The sequence below is a fragment of the Hippopotamus amphibius genome, chromosome 4 (assembly GCF_030028045.1).
Source record: "Hippopotamus amphibius kiboko isolate mHipAmp2 chromosome 4, mHipAmp2.hap2, whole genome shotgun sequence".
NCBI classification, from domain to species: Eukaryota; Metazoa; Chordata; class Mammalia; order Artiodactyla; family Hippopotamidae; genus Hippopotamus; species Hippopotamus amphibius.
Genome location: NC_080189.1, coordinates 93,506,018 through 93,531,054, shown reverse-complemented (window position 1 = coordinate 93,531,054; position 25,037 = coordinate 93,506,018). Strand labels below are relative to the sequence as shown.

The window sequence follows — 25,037 nt, the reverse complement described above, 5'->3', positions numbered from 1 at the left end:
GGAGACAGAAGCTGCAGGCAGTAATACCATCTTCCCACACCAAATCTCTGTACACCCAGCGTCTGGACTCAGTCCTCACTCTTCTTTCCTAGGACAATGAAATGGATCCATGGTTTCTTAAAGGATTGTTCCTCTGCAGGCCATCTGTATCCCATGCTTCTGCATCTTCACAAGAGCTTTGTAGTTGACCTCTATTGTTCCTGCATCATTTTCTTCCTTCTGTCTTCAGTACCATTCCTTTCTTGCTCTAGTGACCCTTCACTTTAAAGAAGCCTTTCCTTGACCCCAGTGCACCCCTTCAGGGACCACCCTTATCCTTCTCTGCCTCCCAGCCAAGGCTTTCTGAAGACTTGCCCTTGCACAAGCTCATCCTTCCCGTTGACGTGCAGTTCCTTCCATCGTGTTCCACCCCCGCATCCAGACGCTGCCTGTGTAACATGGATGAGTTCAATGGGCTCTTTTAAGTTCTCCTCTTGTGTGTCTCTGTCCTGCAAGTGTGTTCTACTTGACACTGTTTTTTTTTTCCCCTCTCATCGTCTAAGACAGTCCAGTCTCCTGATTTCCTTTCTGCCTCCATGGGAACTTACTCCTACTCAGTTTTCTCAGAGACTCCTCCTCTGCTTCACTTTTATTCACATGATTTTAAACCAGATTTCTCTGCTGAAGCTTTCCCTTTTTTTTTTTTTTTTTTGTATTTAATCAAGACTTCTTGTGAGCCTCTTGCTTTCAACGTTATGATTTCTTGGCACCTCCATTTGCGTATCTCACATACTGAAAACTCACCCGCACTTGAACTTTGTGCTTCTCTTCCCTAATCCTCAAGTGTCCTTGAACCCATCCCTCCTCCCATTCCTCAGGTCACCCAGATGCCCATGTCAGAATCCTGGCAGCCGTTCAAGATGCCACTCTCTTCTTACTCAGCCCAGACACAGTGCAGCACCACGACCTAGTGACTCGTTCTCCAAAATAGGTCTCAAACCCCTCTTTTCTGACCATCTTCGTGAATAACAAAGCCACTTTGTTCACTTAGGTTATTGCAATAGCCTCCTAATTATTTTCCATCCTTTAAATTTTGCTCACTTTAAATCCATTTCCCAAACAGCAGCTAGGCAAGCTCTTAAAGTTCTAGATTAAATTATTTTGCATTTGGTTTAGAGCCTTTTGTGACTGGCCAGTCGATAGAGAATAAATTCCTAACTGTTCAGCATTTCCATTAGACCCCGCACAATCTAGCCCCTGCCTCCTCCCTGAGGTCATTTCATGTCATTAGTCTTCATATGAGACTGAGCTAAACTCTCCATCTTTATGTTTCCCTAAGAGGATTTCTTTTCTTTTCTTTTTTCTTTTTTCGTCACATCAGGGCCTTTTTATGTGGTGTTCAGTTTGCCAGGATTGTTCTTCCTCCCTCGATTTCAAGGAAACGTTTCTCTGGAATCACAGGAAATGCCATTTCTTTGAGGACTTTTCCCCCAACTGCTCATAGTCCAAATTAGAACCCATTTTCTTTTTTCGTCACATCAGGGCCTTTTTATGTGGTGTTCAGTTTGCCAGGATTGTTCTTCCTCCCTCGATTTCAAGGAAACGTTTCTCTGGAATCACAGGAAATGCCATTTCTTTGAGGACTTTTCCCCCAACTGCTCATAGTCCAAATTAGAACCCATTCTCCAGATATTATCTCTTAGAGCTCAGTATTATATTGCTTTATAGAACTCATCATGATTTATTGTAATAGATGGAGAGGTCGTGTGGGAACTAGTTAAAATCCCAAACTTCAGCCACAGTGCTGGTCTGAATCCTGACTCTGTTACTTATTTGTTATGTGACTACGAACAAGTCATTTAACTATGCTTAAGGTTTCTCATGGATAATAGTAACTTACTTGTAGGGCATTTGCAAAAAGGAAATGATTAATATCTGTAAATAGTCAATGCAGCACAAAGCACACACTGTCAAAGTGCTTACACACATACATGTGTGTGTGCGTTATTTGCCTCATGGCTGGAGGCACAGAGCTTTCACCTGCCACAACTCTGGACATATAACAAGCTGCCCGTGAATATTGGCTTGATGGATTGATGAATTGTCCAGTGGACCTCGTCACTAGGCTTCAGGGATCTTCAGAGAAAAAAGAAGTATGCGTTATATTTATAATATGTCATCGCCTATGTAAAATTCATGTTTTGGCCTGTGACCCACCTATTAAAATCATTATATGTTTTGATTATATGTTTATGAGACTATCTCCAACATTTGATCTGGCCAGCCCCCCCCCCCCCACTTTTGCAAGTGTGTTTGTATTATTATTCTCATTTTGCAGATGTGACGGTCTAGGCCCCAAGAGCCTAAGGGGCTTGTACACATAGCAGAGTTAATAAATGACGGGATGATCCCATTCGTATTATCACCCTGATCTTCCTGCTGGTCTTCTGTTGTTCTTATCTTTTTGGAAATACCCAGTGAACTATGTGAATACTGTTTATACAGTTGGTAAAATTACTTCGGTGATCATTCTTAAATTTTCCATTCAGGGCAGATATTGTTGGAGTTTGTTTTCTCCTCCTACAGCCTCCTTGTCGTTCAGGCCCTTATCACTCCCGGCAGTAATGGCAGTGACCGCTGGCCCTTTCTCTTGCCCCTGGTGATTCTACTGCCTTCCCTGTATAACCTCTAGAATGATTGTTCTGAAAGGCCACCCGTTGTTCTTGAGTCTTTCAGATTACTTTCCTGTTTTAACCCCCATGGAAAGACTACCATCAGATTTCAAATGTATTAGACCTCTCTCTCGTCCTGTCATTCCATGTACTGTATTTCCCCTTAGCTTTTCCTTCTCAGAGGTAAGTAAAATGCTCACTGTTGCCCTGTATTCTGTGCAAGTATCATCATACCATTTCGGGATTCTGAATATATTTCATTGTTTGTTGAGCTGTTTGTTTGTTTGTTTTTGTAATCTAAATGCTCATAAAATTTGGGAGCTGGAAGGGACCTCGCATAATTCAAATCCCAAATTTATGATAAGGGAAACCAAGCAAGCTTCAGGAAAGTAAGTGACAGGCTATTACGGTTACAGTAGGAGGTGGGGTTTAGATGGAAACTCCTGTTTGATCTTTAGTGCACTTCTGTTACCAATCCACTCACTTTTCTTTTTGAAAGAGAAAACAGTGCAGCAGGATTGAGATGTATACCACAAATTCAGTGACAATTACATGATTGATTTTAATGTTTGTTTATATATTTACCTTTTTATCTTTTCCAGTTTAACAGCAATGCCCAGGACGTAAGCTGTTTTCAGCACCTTGTCCAAGCAAATGTAAGAAATAAGAAAGTGCTGAAAGATGCAGTGAATAATATCACAGCGAAAGGAATCACAGATTATAAGAAGGGATTTAGTTTTGCTTTTGAACAGCTGCTTAATGTAAGTATCAATACTATCCCCTTTTTGCTTTTATTATTGAATTGTAGTATGTGAAATTCAATATCCTGGTAGTTACAGCTCTGTAGGATTAGATAACAATGCTGTTTTTCATTCCTTTAGAAAACAGATGTGTCCAGGCAGTAGAAATCTTTGAATTATTTTTATTTTTAAATCCAAATTTAAATCCATTCTACAAAATGTAGATTTTCTTTTATATATTTTCTTCCACCCTTTTTTTCCCCCAAGTTATGTTTAAAAAATACATTTGTAAGGTGATTATTTAATTTTGAATAAGAATTGGAAACTTGGTTGGCACATTTAGAGTATTATTTCTTTTTTCTTATTTCAGTTGGTACAATATTTGGAAACGTGCTTTCAATCATCAAATGGTTTCTGGAAATATTTTAGTTTCAAGCATCTAGTTTGAGTCTTTAGGTTGTTCCTAAGTCTATAGAAAGGTCCAAATGGTAAACATCCAGGTGGACAGGAAGAGCAGAAATTCCTTCCAAAGAGAAAATTCCCTTGAATGAATCATCGATGTCTATAGTTAGGCTTTTAGACTCCAGCACACCTCCTCCCTGCTCCATATTGTAACGATATTATAACATGAATCTCACACTGCAGACTAGTATTTTCAAATGGCCATGTTGTCTGTTTCATTTTGAACTATTTGAAAGCAGGAGCTATCATTCAGGTTTGTGTCTCTCATGAAGCAATATTATTGCAGAGGTTGAGAGTATGGACCTAATCTCTCTCTGCCTTGGTTTCCTCACTGGGGTTGTGGAAAGAATGTCCACAGAATCTGAGAAACTGTATGAGAGTGCAGGTTGTTGGGTTGGTGTTATAATTAGTAAATAACTAGCATGAGACTGGTACGGAATCTGCTCATAATTCCTATCAGATTTTCTGAGTCACTGAATAAGCCCTTATATTTGGTCTTTTCTGCAAATTTGATTTTGTTTTTCCCTAAGTAAATCTTCTAAACAGTTTTTAAGGTCTCTGATTGGGTGATGACTCGTTCATTTGTTCACTCAGCCAGTATTTATTGAGTGCCTCATAATTGCCTGTCACGGTGCTATTACTGATATTACAGAAGTAAAGAAGACCATTTGCTCTCAAGAAGGTCAAGCATAACATGCTAAATCATCATTTCTCATATAATGTGTTAGTGCCGTTACAGGATATTTGCAGTGCGTTTGCTCATAGTAGCTTGGCAAGGGACTCAGCTTACCCAAAGGAGGTCAGAAAATTGTTGCATTTGCTTGAAAACGGGATTTTAAAGAATGAGTAGAATCTAGGTAGGTGATGAGGGGGGGAAATCATTTCAGATACAAAGAGCAGCATAGACAAAGGCACAGAAGCATGAGGCGTCCCGCACACTGAAAGACTTGCACGTGGGTTGCGTGGCTGGGCCATAAGCAGTAGAGGAGCAGTGATGGAAATGGAGGGGCCATGAGCTCTTTTTAAGTGACATGCATAGGAGCAAATGAAAAGTTTGTAGCAGGAGAATGACGTGGTCTGACGAGTGTTCTAAGTTAAGAGGCTATTGTAGAAATCCTGGTGTTGGAATAGAAGTGAAGAGTTGTTAAGCCGAGTGACTGGGTAATAGATGGGGTAGGTATGAGGGGTTGTTGAGAAGGGGAGGGGGTGGGGGTGACCCCCAGTTCTGTGAACTGGAAAACAGCTGGATGGTGGCACAGGAGTCTACACAGAGGGGATGTGAGGGTAGAATTTTCAATTATTTGGAGTTTGAGGCAGCAATACTTTTTAGATACCATTAGATAAGCAAGCAAGGACTTAGAAAAGCAAGGAAACTCAGTGCTGCAGTTTTCAGGGGAAATTATCTTTGGTAAAATGCATGTGATTATTAAATGATGTATGTTCATTAATAAAAAAAGGAAAACTCAAAACTTTGAAATTCAAGCATAATTGATCATTCAAGTGGGATCTATTCTTTCTGTAGTAAAGGAATGTGAAGGGTTTTTATAATAACTTCTTTTTCTCTTGAGTCAATAATCAAGTTTTCTAGATCTTGGAAGTTTAATTATTCTTCTTAGTGTTGTTAATTGGCCTCACTCATTCCCTCCTATTCAGGTTTCCCTTATGAAGTGATGAAGAGGAGTCTCAAGTCTAATGTACTATTTCAGAGACAGTCACATAGAGGGGCCACATTAACTCCCACGTTCATTAATAGTTGCTTATAAAATATGATCTAACTCCTATTGGCCTCTCCTACTGCCTTTACCAAAGTTGTAAATGACTTTTAATATATCCTCAGTTATTCCTGCAGTAAACCTCATATGTTTTGCTTTACACACGTCCCTTAGGTATTGCCATTCTTCATTTTAAAATAATTTTCCCAAATACTTTGGCTTGCCTTATTGAGCTGAAGCATGTTTTGTTACATCTTTCAGACACTTCTAGTCTTTTTCTCATCACGCAGTGCTATTCCTTATCTTTTGTTTGTCCTGGCAGGGTTTACCCTTAAGATCATTGAATCAAGTGTCAAATAGAATTAGACATTAGGATTTGAATTAGTCTTCAGTTAGTATTTCATAAAATATTGACAAATATATTGAGATGCATTTTTCAAAAAAATTTTACTGAGTGCATATGATAGATGCTATGTACTGGCCACACAGGGATAAAGCACTGTGTTATGAAATAGCGTGTGAAAGTAAATTACTGACCCTAGCCATTATATTTTTATTGACATGATCAATTTCTTTCCTTTGCTTAATTCCTTCCAAGCCAGTTAGCTATAATTATTGTGACTGTGATTCTTTAGATAGTTGCAAACCCAGTGAAAATTTGCTGAGATAGACCCTGCTTTCCCACAAGTCCTGAGAAGTCTGCTTGGAGGAAAAATAATGTTGAAAACAACATTTCTTCATTCCTCTTTTTGTGGGTATCTTGCGAATGAGCAGCAAGACTCAGTGTGCTAACTAACTTTGATACTTGTATTCAGTGATAATAATACCTCATTCCTTCAAAAAATGAAACCAAGTCCTGTTCTAAAAAACTTTAGTTACATTATCACTTTTCTAAGACAGTCCTTTAGGTAATATTATTTTGCCCATTTTACATATGCAGATAGAAAAGACAAGTCATCAGAGAAATTAATTTTGGTTTAAGGGACTTCAGCACCTTTCACAAAAGTATTTTGATGATGAAATACATAACTTTTTGTGTAGTCAGATTTTCAGATAATTATCTTCAAAGATGAGAATGGTGCTTGAATGTGATAAATTGTATTAGTCAATACTTGAGTTTTCACAATGCTTGGTTAAAAGCCTTAACTGCCCATGGTCTAATGGCCTAGTCAATGGGGCGAGAATATATAAAACAGGATCTTTTCATCAGTAAAGCAAAATGTTGTCTTCATTAACTTTTCCAACAGGAAGCGGGATTTACCTTTCTGAAAAATAGGAATAGGAACCTTCAATAAGCTTCAATACTATAGGAGAATTAGTGATTTTTAAAAAATACAGTAGTCACTTAAAGACCAGGACTGTGCTGTCCAGTATGGTAACCAGGATCACATGTGGGTGTTGAGCACTTGAAATGTGCCTGGTCTGAACTGAAAGGTGTTATAAGTATACACCGAAATTTTAGTATTTACTATGAAAGAAAAAAATGTACATCATCTCAATAACTTATGTATTTATTTGATGTTGAATTGATATTTTTGAATGACTGAGTTAAATAAAATATGCTATTAGAATTTCAGATATTTCTTCTGACTTTCTTTAATGTGGCTATGAGAGGGTTAAAATTACAAATTAGGCTCACATTGTATTTCCTTTGAATATCACCAAACTAGAGGGTTGACATTTTCGAAGAAGCTGAGCCTTCATAAATTAGTGTGATCTTTCATGCTCAACACTTTTGCAAACATTTCACAGCAGTAGAAAGGCTGAGATTATAATTTCAGACCTCAAAGAAATACAGCTTTCTAAATTAATTGTGCATTTCCGTTGCCCTTTGATGCTAACGCCTTGTTTACCTAAGTCTGACTCTTTTGGGACCTTAAAGTGTAAGAAAGGATTTATCATTGGAATTGAGTCTTTCAGGATATGTGTGGCTGGTTGCAAGCAGATAGGAGAATATTTTGGAAATAGCTGTCGACATTTACAAAGACATGAAAGAGCACTGGATGTTAGGGATCTATACTGCGATTTCAGAAATGTAAAGTGAATAAAGTAACATGAAGAAGGAGGGAACAGATGTTTGTAAATGGATTGAAAATATATGTGAAAGGGTATGCACATCTTATTCATATGATTTCTTTGTTTCTGGTATAAATTATAGGGATGTAAAATTGACATCATAGCCATTAATTAACTTAAAACCCATTTATTAATTAACCACTGAGAGGTTATTATGTGCTAGGCATTCACCTAGACAAGGAAATAACGCTGAACAAAACTGACACAACTTTATGCCCTTTCGGCATTTAACACTCTACTGGGAGAAGCCAATAATAAAAAACAATAAATAGCCAGTGGGAAGTTGTTGTATAACAAAGGGAGTTCAACTCGAGGATGGAAGATGCCTTAGAGGACTGGGATGGGGAGGGTGGGGGGGACTCGAGGGAGGGAGGGAATATGGGGATATGTGTATAAAAACAGATGATTGAACTTGGTGTACCCCCCAAAAATAATAAATAAATAAATAAAATTAAAAAAAAACAATATATTCTATATATAAATAAATGTGAAATGCTATAGAGGAAAACACAGCCTGGGAGGGGAGCCTACAATTTAAAATGGAGGTGTCAGGAAAGTCCTCATTGATACTGTGACATTTGATCCGAAACCTGAAGGAAGGGAGACCCGCGGGCGCTGGGAATGAGGCCAAGCTGCTGTGTAGGGAGGCGTAGGCCTGGCTGGATCCAGGAACCGGTTCTTAGAATTGACTTATTGAGCAGATACTTCAACCATTACTTGCAACCTGTGCATGCTCTTTCCATATTGCTTTTGTACCCCCTACCTTTTATCGTGAATGATAGACATCTTTTGTTGTTACAGTATAACGTCTCTAGAGCCAACTGCAATAAGATCATCATGTTGTTTACGGATGGAGGAGAAGAGAGAGCGCAGGAGATATTTACCAAATACAACAAAGACAAGAAAGTGAGTGTAATGTTTCCAGTAGTTTAAATTGAATTTTAATTTAGGTGGTTTTTAAAGAGAGAGTGGTGAGGGTGGTGAGGGAAGACATTTCTGGTTAACACATGAGTGTGCTGATGATAAAGTCATACAGATCATGCATTCTAAGCCAACCACTGAATTAGATGTTTAATATCTTTGGTGAGATTCATAAGTACCTTATGACTAATTCATTAGTAAAATAATTTGAACCTATAGAACCCTATCTCGGAATAGATTTGTTTCTTTGATTGTTCTGCTGCAGAGAAAAGAATTGTAGAAAGACCTGTTTTGAAAGTTCACCCATATAGCTGAACCTGCTGATAGTGTGGAAAATATCAAATGTAACTATTTTTTCTAGCGCTCCTACTGTCAGCTGATTTCAGTTTTCTGGCTGACTCTCCATATTTTACAAGAGAACAATGATTCTCAACTTGGTTTCCTAAAATGCTAAAGATCCACAAATAAGTAATGAAAAATTATAACTTATATCTTGAGTTTTCATAATTTCAACAGAATTTGTATGTTTTACAAGGGAACTCTCTCAGGGTAAAATGCCCACTTACTTTGCTTTTAATTGGAATTTCTACCATTTGGGGAGGTGTGACTCACCATTAACTCTAACGAATTGTTTTATATGTGTGTGAGGAATTAAAATGAGAGAAAAATGTAAGTACATTTAGGTAAATATATATGTTATATATTTTGGCAGGCACAGTATTGTGGATAATGAGGTAGAGTATTGATGAAAATTTTTGGAACACTTTGAAACACCCTTAGGTACTTTGAAAATGATCAAAGAGTAGAAAACATATATATACATAGAACTTATTCACAGAATTTTTTAACACTCAACTCTTTGATACTGAAATGCTATTAAAGTATGTCATGTGACATGTTTAATGAGAGGGTTGAGTTTTTTTAAATACTTGGTAACTTTGATTACATGGAATAGCTATTCCTTTTGAAAAAGTTGATAAATAGACTGAACTGTTAATAGACTATGAATCTTTTCAAATGCTAGCTTGATTTTCTGAAAATTTATCTCAAAAACATCATTAGGATGAAAAGTGATGGGAAGATACAGATTAATCTAAGATGTAAATGTACGCTACTTACTTTATTTAGTAGCTTCTACTCACTGTTCAAAGTCCAGGGCAGTCATCACCCCTTGGAGGATGTCCCTGACCCTTTCCTCCCACTTCAGGCTTGTTCAGGTGCCTGTGCCCTGACCCCATATAACACAGTGTGTGCAGCCCTGCGTGTCCCTCTTACTGTGTTCTACTCACGGCATCTCTCCTCTGTTCCCTCTCTGGGTGACCAGGTCCTCCTACAAGACTGGGCCTTTGTACTGTTTGACTTTGAACTCTCAGCATCCTGCAGAGAGCATGGATTCAGAGATAGTTCATTGTTCTCAATACATGGCAGTAAATAACTTGAGTATGCTAACAAAAGTTGGAAGCATGATTTCTGTTATACAACAAATTCATAATTATAAAACATAACCTGGAGTAAGGAATATTTTGCCTATTTAAATATTCTCAATAGTGTAACATTACCATGTTTTGAAGAACTCAAATGTAATAAAATAAATTGAACCCAAATTCAACTCTATTAATATAATACATTTATCTCAATATTCTACTAATTAATCATGCACTGATAACTTGGAAGAGACTTTTTAGTATCTTACAGTTATAATTTTAAGTAAATTTCATTATTTTATGATAGATGTATAAAAGTGCAAGCCCCACTGCTTTTCATTTTTTAATGAATATAAGTTTAGATAAATCATTAATTTTAATATCATCCAAACCAACCAGCAGGAATATCATTCACCTCTAGATATTTTTCTTCAAAAAGGAAGAGTTCCTTAAACAAATATGGCAATGAATGTTACATTCAGTATCAGAATTTGTGCCTAAGATATATTTTGATTTCAGAGTATGAAAAAAAATTAACAAATTTAAATAAAAGAATTTAAATGTATATGAAGAGAAGAAATTTTCATGTAAACTTATTTTTTTTTTCTCTCCCAAAACTCTGTTTGCATATAGAATTAACACAATAACATATCCTGGAAGCATATCGTAATTTTTTTTCCTTTTTTAAAATGCGAGAAGTTTTATGCCGTAAGGAAAGCAACTGTATTCTACCCTCTATTTTCACAAATTGTTCAATAGATCGAATAAATAAAGAATTTACTAGTTTAAAGCCATTTTTCTATGTGTACATCCAAAAAATGTCCAATCTAAATTTATCTTGAACACTGCTTCTCATCCCCTTCACCTTTTATAGGAACTTCACGTTTTAAACAAAGGCATTTTGTGACGTGCTAACCCGCATAAGAAATGATCCATATCACATTCATTTTTGTAAAACTGATGACTCTAATCTTACTCAACAATCCTGCTGTTTGCCTATTAATATTGTTGTGCTTTAATGACACACACTTCTAAGGACATGTAATTTTTGTGAATTCCAAAGCAACTTTGAAAGTTAAGTAGTCAGTGCTTAGTTTCTATGATTTTAAAATAAATGTATGGTTAGCGAAGACAAGTTAATATGTCCTTGGAATTAGACACTACATTTTTCACGTGGGTTTAATTTCAGGGCCTGTAGCAAAGTTCTGTGGTACACACACTTATACATGTATACATACGTATATACACAGGTATATGCACACATATTTGTACCTGTTTTAAATGGACATTCCTCTGTCTGTTGTATCTCAGGAACAAGAGACCACATATGTAACTTTGGCTTAGCTGTCTTATATAAAGTGGTATGAGTAAATTCTGACAGGTGATTGAGAAGTGATTGAGGCATAAGGAAGTAGAAATCTAAATAAAAACTAATTTTTCTAAAACCTTTGCAAATTTGCTAAGAAATATTAGGGAAAAGTATGACAGTCAACTCTGGGTCAAGTTGTGCACACACACGTGCACGTATACTGTTTTTTTAAAGATGGAAGTGCTAAGTCATTATATGTTAAGGTTAGTAAAGGGACACACAGACAGACAAAGCTTGCAGATACTAAACAGAGAAAGGATAATTGATGGAGATCTTTGAAAGAGGCGGAATTGAGAGAGATACAGAGCACAGATTTCTGAATTGGACAAGCAGGAATTATATTTCTGGAAATGTTGTACCGCATTTCATATGCACTCTACTTCGAATTTCAATGGGTTTTCATATTTCCTAATGTGGGAAAACTACATTAAACGCAAAACTTGTCTCTTGGTATTTGCGTGTTCTGTATCCACTAACAGTGAAAAATGATGGCAAACAACTACTTTAATTCACTTGTATTTTTGAGTGTATTTGTATGTTGTCAAGACAACATTTACATAGTAAATTGTTTATGCAAAGGGTGTATATGTGCAAATAGTGTGTATATGTACTTACTAAAAACACTGTGTATATGTATATATGAGAGGTTTTTTCCACCGTCTTCAAATATGGCTTCAAATGGTTTTGGACGAATTGTCAAATCCTTTCTAATTTTCCCTCCTTTCTCAGACTTCCCTACCTTCCACTCACCCACCCAGTCCGAGAGATTTGTCGCCCACATACAGTGATATGGAAGATCATTGTCTATCTTTGTCATCTAAGGATGTGTATGATAGACCAAATTCTTTACCTGCAAAATTCATATTTATTACAGGATGAATTTATCAAGTCAGAACTTTACCAGCCACATGATCTTTCAAATGGCCAATGTGTAAGACTAAAGTTTGATAGTAAAATAAAAACTTTCAATACTTTCAGAAATTCTATATTCGATTATAACTGTATTTTAAAGCATGCTCTTTAAGGTAGAAGTTCATTTGTAGCTTAAAAATATCAAAATTACAAAGTCACAAGTTTGGAGAGCTTGTAAAGAAAAAATATCTGAAAACTACTCTTTGAATCCTACTTTCTCCCCAACCATCTCGCTTGGCATTAGTGTGCTGCTAAATGCTTCATTGAAACTCATTTTTCATCCAGATGACATTAGAAATCATTCAGAGCAACCCAGGTAGGTGTGATGAGGTACATCCAGAGAGCTGATGAATGAGGCTGCAGGTAATACTGCACGATTTAATGAGGCCAAAAGGTTTGAGAATTAGAAAAAAAAGTTTGGGTTCTTTTGAAATGTATTACTCTTGGGAATTAACTTCCCTGATTATAGATAGGTACAGTTTAACATCGAGTCCACGTTAATCTCCTCACACAGCTGTTCCAAATTAAACTGCATTCACTTTCTAATCTTTACCTGCAACTATGCCATTCCTTAGGGTTCACCCGTGTGTATGAGACTTCCTTAACAATGGTGCCAAAACCAAAATGAACTCTATCATAGAGTCCAAACAAATGAACAAAGGAAAGTAAAACCAGACACAGAGTTGAAAGATAATTCCCAGGCCTAGCAACATTAAAGATATTTGATTTTCTGTAGAATAGCAAAGGGATTGGCTACCAGTACACACTTAAGATTGTCTAGCCAGCTAGATAATAGTTCTCGGATCCTTTGGTTAATTCTCAGAATTAATCAAAACATAAAAAGGCATTCAAAATCTGTAAATCTATAAAATGAAAATTTCAAAATAGCTAGTAAATTGGATGAGAAGAACAAATGGGAAGAAAAAGCGTACCCTAGATGTGGAATGATTTTTAAAATAAAGAATGCATAGCTAAAGTTATAATTGTCAATAGATGCATTATTTTTTTAATTCTTTCAAAAATGATTGGCATTCTTTCCTATTTTTCTGTCAGATCCAAAACAGAAATAATCTATAGCCTACAAAAATCTAAAGCAAATCACAAATGGCTGAATCTGCCTATGTGTTTTACACAATAAGAGTGAAAATTGTCAATTACTTTTTCAACAGATGGTGGGGAAAATAATTCGTGGGAAATAATTCATTGCCTTCTCAATTGTCTCTGCGTGGCTTCTCCATCAGGCAAGAGCAAAGCCTTTCGAAGGAATGTTCAAACATGTGACAATGACGGCCATTCAGATTTGTAGATATTTAATACTGTTTAACAAATGCACCGCTTCTAAAACGTTTCATTTCATGTGTTTTGGCACTTACAACAGTTTCCAAAAGACTTTCAGCTTTAGAATAGCAACTGTACCTATGTTCGTAATGACCAAATCTATTACTTATGCTGGAGTTACAGTATAGCTGGAAGCAGTAATTACAAGTAACGTTGGCCATGCCGATAGAGAAATGACCAACTTAAAATTCATGTTGTGCACATGTGTTACGTATGTGTCCTCTCTGACAGATTTGTTTGCTTTTGTTTTTTGTGGTTTTTTTTGTCATCTGATTATAAGCTTATATTGTAATATAAAAAGTTAACATGCTCTTAGGAATTATTAAGAGAAGTTGACATTTGAGAGATGATAACTAATTAGAATCTCTTGATACTAACACTTTGGTTTTTTTGATTTTTGTTTTTTTTTCTTTAAGAACTTACTTTAAGATACAATTGATATACAATAAACTGCATGTATTTAAAGTGTACAATTTGATTTTTTTTCTTATTAGTAATGTATGCATGGCAATCCCAATCTGCCAATTGCATTTGTTTTCTTAAGAGTAAAATTAATCTTACTAATGTGTTGCCTAAACTAAGGAAAATATTATCAGGTACATTCTCTTCATGTTTGAGTAATATTACTTCCATACATCTTACAGACTCCTTAATTTAAAAGCTAAAACAAATCCAATGAAAAATGAAAATATGTATTATATTAAGCACAAAATATATTATGCGACGTAAGCCATAGAGGGCAAAAAATGCACATGAAATAATTTCTGGATAGAATTGTGCCACCTAAAGTTGGGATTGCCGTTTGTTTGTGTGAAATCATTATACCAGGAGAGACACTGTTCTGCTGTTCTGTGGCTGCCTCCTTCTCAGAGTGAGAACCCTGCTTGCCCTGTATCTCCGCACAGAGGTCTCCCCCCGCTCAGTCTTTCTAGAGTGGTCCCCTTTCCCCACACATCTTCTTTATCATTCTCTATTTCAGCACCATCTTTCCTCTTTGTTTTCTTTCTCCCAGATGACCATTTTTTATTATTTTAATTATGTATTTATTCACCTGTTATCTTGAACTCTCCTCTATTAAAAGCTCCATGAACTAGGGGTTGTGTTAGTTTGTAAACTGACCGTTGACTCCTGAAAGGCTAGCAAGGCCTTGATGCACCGTGGTTGCCAAGTATTTGCTAAGGATGCCCAACGTAAATAAATAAATATAAATATGCAAAAAATAAGCTCCTACAGTAAGCTATAAAACATTCTTAAATGTTAGAAAAACTCAACAGCTTTGCTCTTTTAAAAGAAAATAATTTAAAACAGTTTTTTCCTTATATGTGGAATGTAGAGTAAAATTAATGTTCCGTTCTTGCATATGTCATCTTTATAAGTAAGCAGGGAGGGCTTAAGTTTATATAAAAAAATGATTGTATTGATGGCACCTCTCCATTTACCCTAATCAGTCCAACACATACTTTTTCATGCGTATTCTCATTATTACTGTCAGTGAAGTATTTAAGCATTACCCGAGAAGACCATCTGAAATAAATCATTATATCGCTTATTTTCTGGCCTCCCAGCTGATGTTAGTCTTTGCAGAGACATAAATTGCTTGGAAATGAAATATGTGCATCACTTATTCCTCCTCTATCAACTACTATAAATGTATGTAGAGGGAAGGGTAACCCAAAACTACTTCCTCGTAATCTGATAAAGCAAGGGTGATTCGTTATAATTATTAAACATTTTAAACGTTAACATAATCCCGCGGCACATAGCCATGTTATGCACCCACCTGCAGGAGATGTGAGAGAAGTACTAGGTTGGTGCTTTAAGATCATGTATGCAAAACCTACTGCGTTTTGTTTTCCTTTTTTAAAGTTGCTTTGTGTAATTTACTCAAACAAATGCAACGGTCACTTATTAAATTCTTGCCTTTGTCAGACACTGGGAAATTCCATACAGATATATCTTAAGTGGACACAATGGCATTTAGACAACATTGGCACCTTTTCTTTGGAGTTTATTGCTAAATATAGTAAAGCAGGCCAAATTTGTTCCTTCAGGAAGGTGTTATTTCACATTATTTTGCGTTCTTTTTAAGGCACGAAAGGCTAGTATCCCACTAATAAAAAATGTTACTTCATTGAATTCTGATAGTTTGTCTGTGGAAGACCTTGTGGTCATCTTTATTACCATAGCTAATATTTATTGTGCTTATAATTTTCCATATAACACAAAAGCTTTTCACGTATCACTCCATTCACAATTGGAATAACCATATGATAAAAGATTTTTAGTACCATCAGCATCATCCCCATTCTGGAAATAGGAAAACCAAAATTTGAGAAGTTAAGGAACTTGTTGAACATTAAACAGCTACTAAGTGGCAAAGTCAATCATTTAAATGATCTACAGTCCAAATTTCATAACCTCATGTGGAATGTGCTCGTGTGTGTTTTTCTCCAGGGCAGCCTTGTGGCTACGCCAATCATCATTTGCCCACCCAGGATCCTTCCTTCTGGTCGGAGAGCAAGACTTTACCGCTAAGGGACATGCTTCTCACAGCCTTAAGAGGCTAAGATGGATTAAACTAAGCCATCAAACCTTTGCAGGCTTGCAAAAACCTTTCAGATCACTGGGCATTATAAAATAAATTGTGTGAAAGGTGCATTTGGACACTTTTATTTATTTCATAACACTATAAAACTAGAGATGTGGGTTATTTTAAACGCTCTGGATTCTGGTACACTTGTGAATTATGGAAACCACTGTAGAACTTTCTCCTAAAATATTCAGTCCAATCTAGTATTTTTATAGGCTTAGTGCCAAAAATTTTAGTACACACAGTAAATTAATAAAACCCATTTCTGACATCATTTTTCTAACATGATTTTGATAGCTGAAGTTTTTATTTTAGTTTTATTGGCTTTCTTTCTTCATAGTCTCATTTCCATTATTCCTTGGAGATTTGCCTATTGTAAATTAAACTTGAACTCTGGGTAACTGATAATTGTTGAGGTGACAGTTTCCAGTAACTGGGTTCTGCTGGGAAACAAGAAATTCCTATGGCTTTTAAAAATAGGTTGACCCTGTGGTTTTGGAAAAATCTTAATTGAAGACAAGTATTTTAGTCTTCAACAAACAAGACAAAATAAAAACCAGATTAGCAGAAGTCTAGAACTGAAGGATAAATCAGTGGTATATTATAAGAAACAAATCAATATCCCAATTTGCTGTTTATTAAAAGTTTTCTCGGATCAAGTAGGCCAGGCTTGACATGTCAAATTTAAATTTTGGAACTATAACGTTCTGTTCAGAGGAAAAATGATTTTTGAACCAACTGAAGGCCAAATTATTTAAATTTGCAACTAATCATAGAGACTGATTTTTAATTGTTTTAAGTTTAATTTTATTACATGTGCTCTCAAATTGCAATTTGTTTCGTGAATATTCTTACATAACTAAGCGTAAGTCACTAATTATGAGCAGTTTTCTGATTCTCTGGGAACAATACAGCACATAAATGGGATAAGTGTATTATACATACTTTAATTTGCCTGAAAAAGTTTGTTCATCTCCATTGAGCAAGTCTGCGAAACATAAAAGAAAAAGATTACGAATTTACCATGATATAAGTGTAACGAAACAATCCAAGTTATAAAATGCAAGCCGTCCATCAGTCTGGTTTTGGCTCTACTCTATTATAATAATGCATTGATTTATATGTCAGATGATATCAAAATTTGTCTTATATCCCTCTGGGAAAACATCAAGACCACTCATTTAGCTACTCAATTTTTTTTGTTTAATAATTTTTTTTCCCATTTCTGTATAAGGCGCTATGATAGATACAGGTGTACAATCTTGGAACTGTTTTAAGCCAAGCCAACGTTTATTCAATACTACCTTCCCACATTATTTCTGGTAGAGACCTGGGCTCCAGCATCATGAAAAATATTTTTCAAAGCCATCTATAACTGTGCATGTTTCATACACGACCCTCACGGAAGTGGACATTCTGAAACATGGCCAGTCTAAAATCAGCCTGTGCAGGACCATTTAGCAAATTTTCTAGGAACATTTCACTTAGAGCAGAAAGTCTCCAGTATGTATTTACGTGAATCTAATGTTATGGTTATAAATGTACTACTAGGCATGAGTAAAGGAATTTTTCCTCCACAAAAGTTGACTTTGTTTTAATGGAGGCATGATTTAAAGTAAGTAATTGGTTTCTCGGAGACTTTAGGTGAAATATTTAGCTTGTGTGACTGCACGTTGTTTCAAGTTATTTTATATGTCATTTTATTTGTTTTTATGTAAGACCATATATACCCTAATAAGAAAAGAACTCTAAAAATACACATCTTTGAGAATGTAATTTACCTTAGTTTCTAAATCATGCCTGTTTCAGGGAATCACTTTATTTTTTCCTTTCCCAAAAATCATAGCTAAAGGAGAATGGCGCACTCAAAGAAGTGAAAAACGTCTGCAGGATGAGGGATAGCTATCATCTGTGTGGATCTGGCCTCTGGAATTTTAGAGGCAGTTCATTAACTCTTCCACAGGGTGGCAGTAATATAGTGTGGCATAGGAGGAATGAAACTAACTCCAAGCAGAAAGTTAGGGTTAAAAAATGATCTTTTAAACTTCACCAGTTCATTGTATACATGCCCTATGAAATGTTGAATATCACACATGCTTTTGGAATCAATGAAGTTAAGATCCTCATTACATAATTAGCTAAAATGTGTAAAGCAAAGCCAAATTCAGCTTGGGTACAGCACCTGGGATTGAAAGAATGTTTATGTTGATTTTTTCACTGTCATCTAAAGAATTAAAAATTCTGAGTGATTTATATTAAGCTTTTCTCAACCAAATATATAGTTATAACATCATTTTAGAAAATTCTAAAATAATCTATAAAATCATTAAATAGTGACATGCATATGTTTTGTGTGTGTGTGTGTATGTCCACCAACAGAAAAATAAGCATTTTAGTTGTATTAGAAAGATTTTGTAAATATTGTAATGGTAAGGCAGTTGCTGAAACTATAGAAAGGTTGAATTTGTAATTTTTAAGATTTTAGTAACCATTGAGAGGAAAATTTCAGAAAAATAATGTCTTTAAAAATGTCTATGGTAAGTCAAATATAAATTGAGAAAGGGGTAAAAATTATACATTTGTAATATGGGAATGATGCCATCAGTTAATGCTGCGTACATTCAAATAGCCAAGGAAGGGCCTATATGATAAATAGAGAGGGGGAAAAGCCTAGTGTGTATTAAAATTTTATTAAATTATAATTAATTATGACAATGCACACTTCAACTCCCAGCTCTGATTCTGAATTCCTTAATTTGAACAACCTCCAAGGTCTCCGTGTAGGCCAACGATGCAGGTCCAGCACAACTTTTGTAGTAAAACAAATATAGGAACAAGTTTTGTTGTTGTTGTCTTTGTGTTACTAGTATGTTTTTTGGCTGAGTTGTGTTTATTTGGACTATTTAATGAGTAACATCAGTCCAAATAATCACATGCTGTGTGTGTAAGTGTAGCCTCTATGTTATTAGAAATGCTTGATTTCCAGGGATGTAGATATAATAATTCATTTAGTCTTATTCGTTTATTTCTTTGTACTGAAATGTATTTTATGGAAAACATTTTACTGGAACACTGTTGTGGTAAAAGGAACAACCAGACAAAGCAGTGATTTCAATTGAAGGTTTGAGACATGCTTTCAGATGTTAATTATGAAAGCGATACCCAGGTGCTTTCTGCAGCACCTGGGTTGTTTCCTTGCCCTGAATTCACGTGACAATTGTTTAAGGTATGGCAATTAAATTGAATTATCAGTAGGGTTACCAACCTGTGTATAAAAATATTTCCATTTAGGAGTAAGTTTAACTATTGACAGTACGTTGAAATTCATAGCCCCCAAAATGACCCAGTTGAAGATTTTAAGGAAATGAGACTGCATTTTGCATTTTGAGGGATTGAGAGACAGAGAGAGTTAGGTCTCACCAACTTCTCTTAAACTAGAACCAGTCATTTGTCCTTCCAATTTGAGATGATTAAAACTCTGATGCATGCCTTCTTACATAACTAGCCAAGGCAAACCCTGACAACTTAAGGGTGGCTTGTGTAAAATCTTATAAGTGAAACAACAACATCCCCGATGTACATTTTGGGGCAGGGATTGTTATGATGTGATCTCTGCGTGGCCAAGACCAGCAAAAGAACAGAGAACAGATGTGAAATCTCTTTTGAGATTTGTGCTCTGCAGTCGTGCGAAAGATGAAACAGACGAAACAGAAAATGTCAATTCAAACAGTCAATCGACATGAATTAGGGAAAAGCTCTTAACATAGTTCAAACCAGACCAGGAATTCATGGAAAAGTGATTTTCTGCATGTTTATCTTTAGAAAAAGCTTAAAATGTTGAACTTAGAGTACTGGTTTACTTAGATGACTAAAATGGTAAAGATCAATATGTCAGAGAACCATTTTATTAAATATTTGCTGACACCATTGAATTTATCTTCTATACTTTTATACTATTTAAATTCAGTGGCTTCCAATGAATGTATACATTACTATAATTAAACACTATCAATTAAATTTTTAAATATTTGCATAGTATATATTAGAAACAGTCAATACTTTGATTCTTTTTTAAAATGCTAGGAGCTTAAAATATTTATTTATACATGCCCATCATCTTTTATAAAAGGAAGTAATATGGCAAACATCATGAGCATACATGTGCATCCTAAACTTTTCTATGGTGTGAAAGTAGCAAAACCATCATTAAGTAAAATACCCTAAGCAACTAAAAGTATAATGACCTCTTTTCTGTGTATATTTTTATAACCTCATACCTATGAAGTAGGACTTCTTTTTTTTCTTTTTCTTTTTTTTTTTTTGCAGTGACTAGATATGTGAATGTTTTAATCAAGTGAGACAGGAAGTTGGGTTGAACCTGAAAGATGCCATTTCTACTAATGAAACCTTAGTCATGATCCTGCCACAGGATTGAGATATGGTTCAGGGCACCCAAGTACTAACTTAAATTTAGTCACTGAAGTCTATATTTAGAGTAGACTTTGTGGTTTCTCCCTGGTGCCTTCTCGAGTGATTTAGTGGCCTCAATTTTTCTTGTCACATTAATTAACTGAAAAACATGCTTTTATTTATTTATTTTTTGTTTTAGCTCTTTTCTTTTTGCTTTCAATTAAATTTTATTCATCCTAACAGATACCCATTTTTCAACTTACCAGGTACGTGTATTCACATTTTCAGTTGGTCAACATAATTATGACAGAGGACCTATTCAGTGGATGGCCTGTGAAAATAAAGGTAACAAGTCTGTTTACTTGACCACATCTTATTATTAAGAAGAATTTGGTAGTTGTTAGTTCTACATATTATCATTTGAAATACTCTAAAGTTGTAGCTTATGTTTATAGGGATCGAGGCAAAAATAAGATGCTGAAGATGTTTTCTATAAAGAAAATACACACGCGCACACACACATGAAACTTTGACATTAGTGTTACATTACATAAAAATGCAGACATTGATCATATACATTTATAAAGGGATATACTTTACTGAATGATATTAATGCTTATCAAATATAACTTTATGTGAATAATTAAGAATGAAAGAATATCTGAATTATGTAAAACTTAGATATCAGAAAATATGACATTATATGTGCATTTTTTGCTCTAAGTGGTTAAATTATTGTTTTTTTAAATGTCTTCTGATACATTCCTAGGTAATTCAAACTTTGAGTCGTGCACCTATATTTCCTTTATACTTGGAAAAAAAACATGTTATTTGAAAAATGATACGTGGCAATAAAAAGAACCTAGATTTATTCTGAAAGTTATATTCAGGCAGATGTTTTATATAAATATAATAATTATTAGATACCCATCATTGTGTATTTTTTACAATTTCTCCAATGAAAAAAAATTTTAATGATACCAGGTTCCCTACTGCTTTGTAGAAAAATAACATGTATTTTATACAGTCTAAGAAATGAGTGAAATTTCTCATAAAGACTATGTATTTGCTATGAGTATACATTAATCAAACATTTTCCAAATTTATCAGTGGTATAGATAGTTTAGTGTTTGCTCAATTAGTTCTCAGTTTCTCCTACAAAGCCATAAAATAATTTTGCATTCCTTTATTATATCATAATATTTATATGTATAAATCTGTGTGTATGTATATATATATTTCAGGTTATTATTATGAAATTCCTTCCATTGGAGCAATAAGAATCAATACTCAGGTATGGTTTTTTAAAACTCATTTAAAGTATTTTTTCAAACTAAGATATTTCTTTGCTGCTTTAAATATGCTCAGTGTGGAGAAAACAGGTTAGATGAATAAATGATTCATACTGTTCCATTTGTAATGAAATGATGAGTAGCATGGTAATATATTGGTTTTTATTTCATTAAGGTTCCGAGTGTTTTTAAACATCCAAAACTCTGGCAAAAAATAGGAGTGTTTTTTTCTTCTCAGATGTTAAAAACATCATAGAAAATAAAATCAGTTTGCTAACAATCTCATCATATAATTTCAACTTGGTTCTATTGAAAATTATTTAAATGAGTTTCTCCAAGTTGTAGGTACAACATAGAAAATTAGACAATAATTATTACAACTTACAACAAGGAGATGATTTTTCTACAACCATTCAGTTGAAAACATGCTTGTTAAATAACTAGGTAGATTGAAGCAATTGGGTTAACTTAAATATATGTTATTTTTAAACTTTCATAAATTGCTATTTGAAATCATTACTCAATTCTAAACATAACTGAGGGTCTACAAAATAGACAAAGTCAAAATTTAGCACAAATAGCATGGCATTTGTGGAAATGAATACTGAGTACATTGAATTTTGAAATGAAACAGCAGCTGCATTTAAGCCTGATGTCTAGATTTGGCACAGTATTTCATTTATTTTTTGATATGTTTAAATGTAGTTTTGAATTTCAGCCAAATAATCTGTGATATGAAAACAAGTATGTGACTGCTTTATTATTTCAAATTTGTGTAGGTCTATCCAGTAAATCACAGAGCCTTAAGTAGTTTAGATTAAGATAAAACAATTCACAAGAAACCTATTTCACTTATCCTTGGCTCAGAAAAAGAATCTTTTGTTACTAGAAAAAAAACTGGGGTAGATACATTGTATAAATAATGTAAGTCAAATATTGTTGATTCTAAGTATGCAGACATACCATTTATGGAGTACCCAAAGTAGGAATTGAATGATTATATTCTTAACTCTCTTAGTAATTTTGATTCCATCTTCATTTTTAACTCGAGATATCTCTTTCTCTGTGGAGATTTTTTTTTTTAGTACTACATTCGTAGTTTTCAACCACTTAACTTTTTTTTAATGTATATGCCTATATAGGAATATTTGGATGTTCTGGGAAGACCAATGGTTTTAGCAGGAGACAAAGCTAAGCAAGTCCAGTGGACAAATGTATACCTGGATGCACTGGTAAGCTAGGCTGTTGAACCAAAGACTGTCGTAACAAAAGCACACAGCTGACTCCTATTTCTTTCTAGCTTCTTCTTCGTGAAACCCTTTCAAAATTACTTCTATCACAACCTTCTTTGCTAGAATGTAGATGATTTACATAAAAACCTAGACTTGTGTGTAATAGAGAACCACAGAGGTAAAGTGTTATTTTTTAGTTGCCATTGAGGATGTAGAATTTCAAACCTCAAATCTTGAATTTAAGACCATTTTGATAACTTTTTGAATTTTTGTGTAAAAAATACTGTCACATGAATTAGTACCTATTACTTCAGATTTTGAACAAGAATTGTGAAGAAAGTACTTTTAAAGTGGACTTCAGCTAGCAGAAGCATGTTTATCCTTCACATCTCAAACCAGATTCAGCAAAACCCAGAGGTACATGCAATTAGATAAACAAATACATTTACCCTACCCTAGAACAGTCTCAAACTTAATCACCTCTTCATATATAATTTTTTGCTTTAGATTCAACCCCAAGTATTTATGGAAATAAGCCATTGAAGTGATCAAAACTGAAGTGAAATAACAAATAAAAACGTTAATTTGTCCACTGCGCAATAGAAACTTTAGTACAGGTATACCATCATATTTCAAAGCGTTGGTTCTCAGCTGGTGGTAATTTTGCCCCTCAGGTTGTTTGGAAATATCTGTAGGTATAATTGATTGTCCTGTCCAGAATAGGGAGGGGTTGCTGCTGGCATCCACCGAATAGATGCCATGGATGCTGTAAGACATCCCATAGTGCACAAAACAGTCACACACATCCCCAACACACACACACAGACACACACACAACAAAGGATATCCAGCTCAAAATGTCAGTAAAGCCAAAGTTGAGAAATCATGTTTTAATGTAATTTTTACTTGGTGTGAAAGTTATAAATAGTAACTAGCATCCTTAAGATTTACTCATATGCTTAACTTAATTAGAGAAGACGTTATTAACAATTTTACTAATGAAATATATCAGAGAGACTTAAAATACTAAGCTCTGAAAAGTAAATGCTGATTCAATAACTCCTTTTCCTACTTGGAGTTCAATTATATGCTGATACTACTTTTCTGAATGCAATGATGAACCCAAAGGGCAGAATGTAATCCATTTAAAATTACTTATCATTTGGTTCTTGTAAAATAAACATATACAGGAAGTTAGAAGAAAAATAGGCACTATTAGCAGCAGCCTTGCACGCTAAGAAAGATAAAGTGAAGCTTGCTTACCTCAAGCCCTCGCTAAAATTACTGTCCAGTGTTCCTTCTTGACATCACATATTTATTTAAGGTCACATGGTCATCTAAATCTATGGTCACAATGTTTCACATATCCAAATCCATCACAGAACAAAGTATGATAGGAGTCAATAATCATGCCCTGTTGTGTTTCCTATGACCAGAAGTTCATTAACCAGCATGTCTGCATTGTTGGTAAGGTTCTTACTGATAGCACAAATGACTTTAGGAAGAGATTTTGGTTCTAAATATGCTGTTCTATTAGCTGAAACTAAATGTAAAAAAAGGAAACAAATGAAGCACATGAATTGGCTAGTCAATGGATATACAGAGCATTCTTTTTACTGACTTGAGAATGAAAGTGACCTGTCTTTCATTTCTACGTATTTATTTATAATCTCTGCACATAGTAGATTCAAAATATATGCTGGTCAAGTTAATAGTTATTTGAAGAAGAAAAAGGTAAAAATAATCCAAGGACAAAATGTAATAAATATCATGAGAAAAATGAAAAGAGCTCTGGAAATCAGAAGAAAGAAGCCCATATATTTGGCGATAGAGTAGAGTGAGGTAAAAAGATGTCCTTGTAGCTAAATATATGAGCCTAGGTAAGGTTTCTACAGTTTGTGATGAGTA

General features: G+C 34.8%; 1 protein-coding gene across 3 annotated transcripts in view; it reads left to right on the top strand.

Annotated features, from left to right (window-relative positions):
• The window catches only part of CACNA2D1 (calcium voltage-gated channel auxiliary subunit alpha2delta 1), a 587,574-nt gene that overhangs the window by 497,985 nt on the left and 64,552 nt on the right, over positions 1-25,037 (top strand). For all 3 annotated transcript variants that reach the window (XM_057730987.1, XM_057730986.1, XM_057730985.1), the window contains exons 11-15: positions 3,254-3,412; positions 8,443-8,547; positions 20,872-20,950; positions 21,850-21,899; positions 23,040-23,129. In XM_057730987.1, the coding sequence (XP_057586970.1) occupies positions 3,254-3,412; positions 8,443-8,547; positions 20,872-20,950; positions 21,850-21,899; positions 23,040-23,129 (483 nt within the window). The remainder of the gene's footprint in view (positions 1-3,253; positions 3,413-8,442; positions 8,548-20,871; positions 20,951-21,849; positions 21,900-23,039; positions 23,130-25,037) is intronic.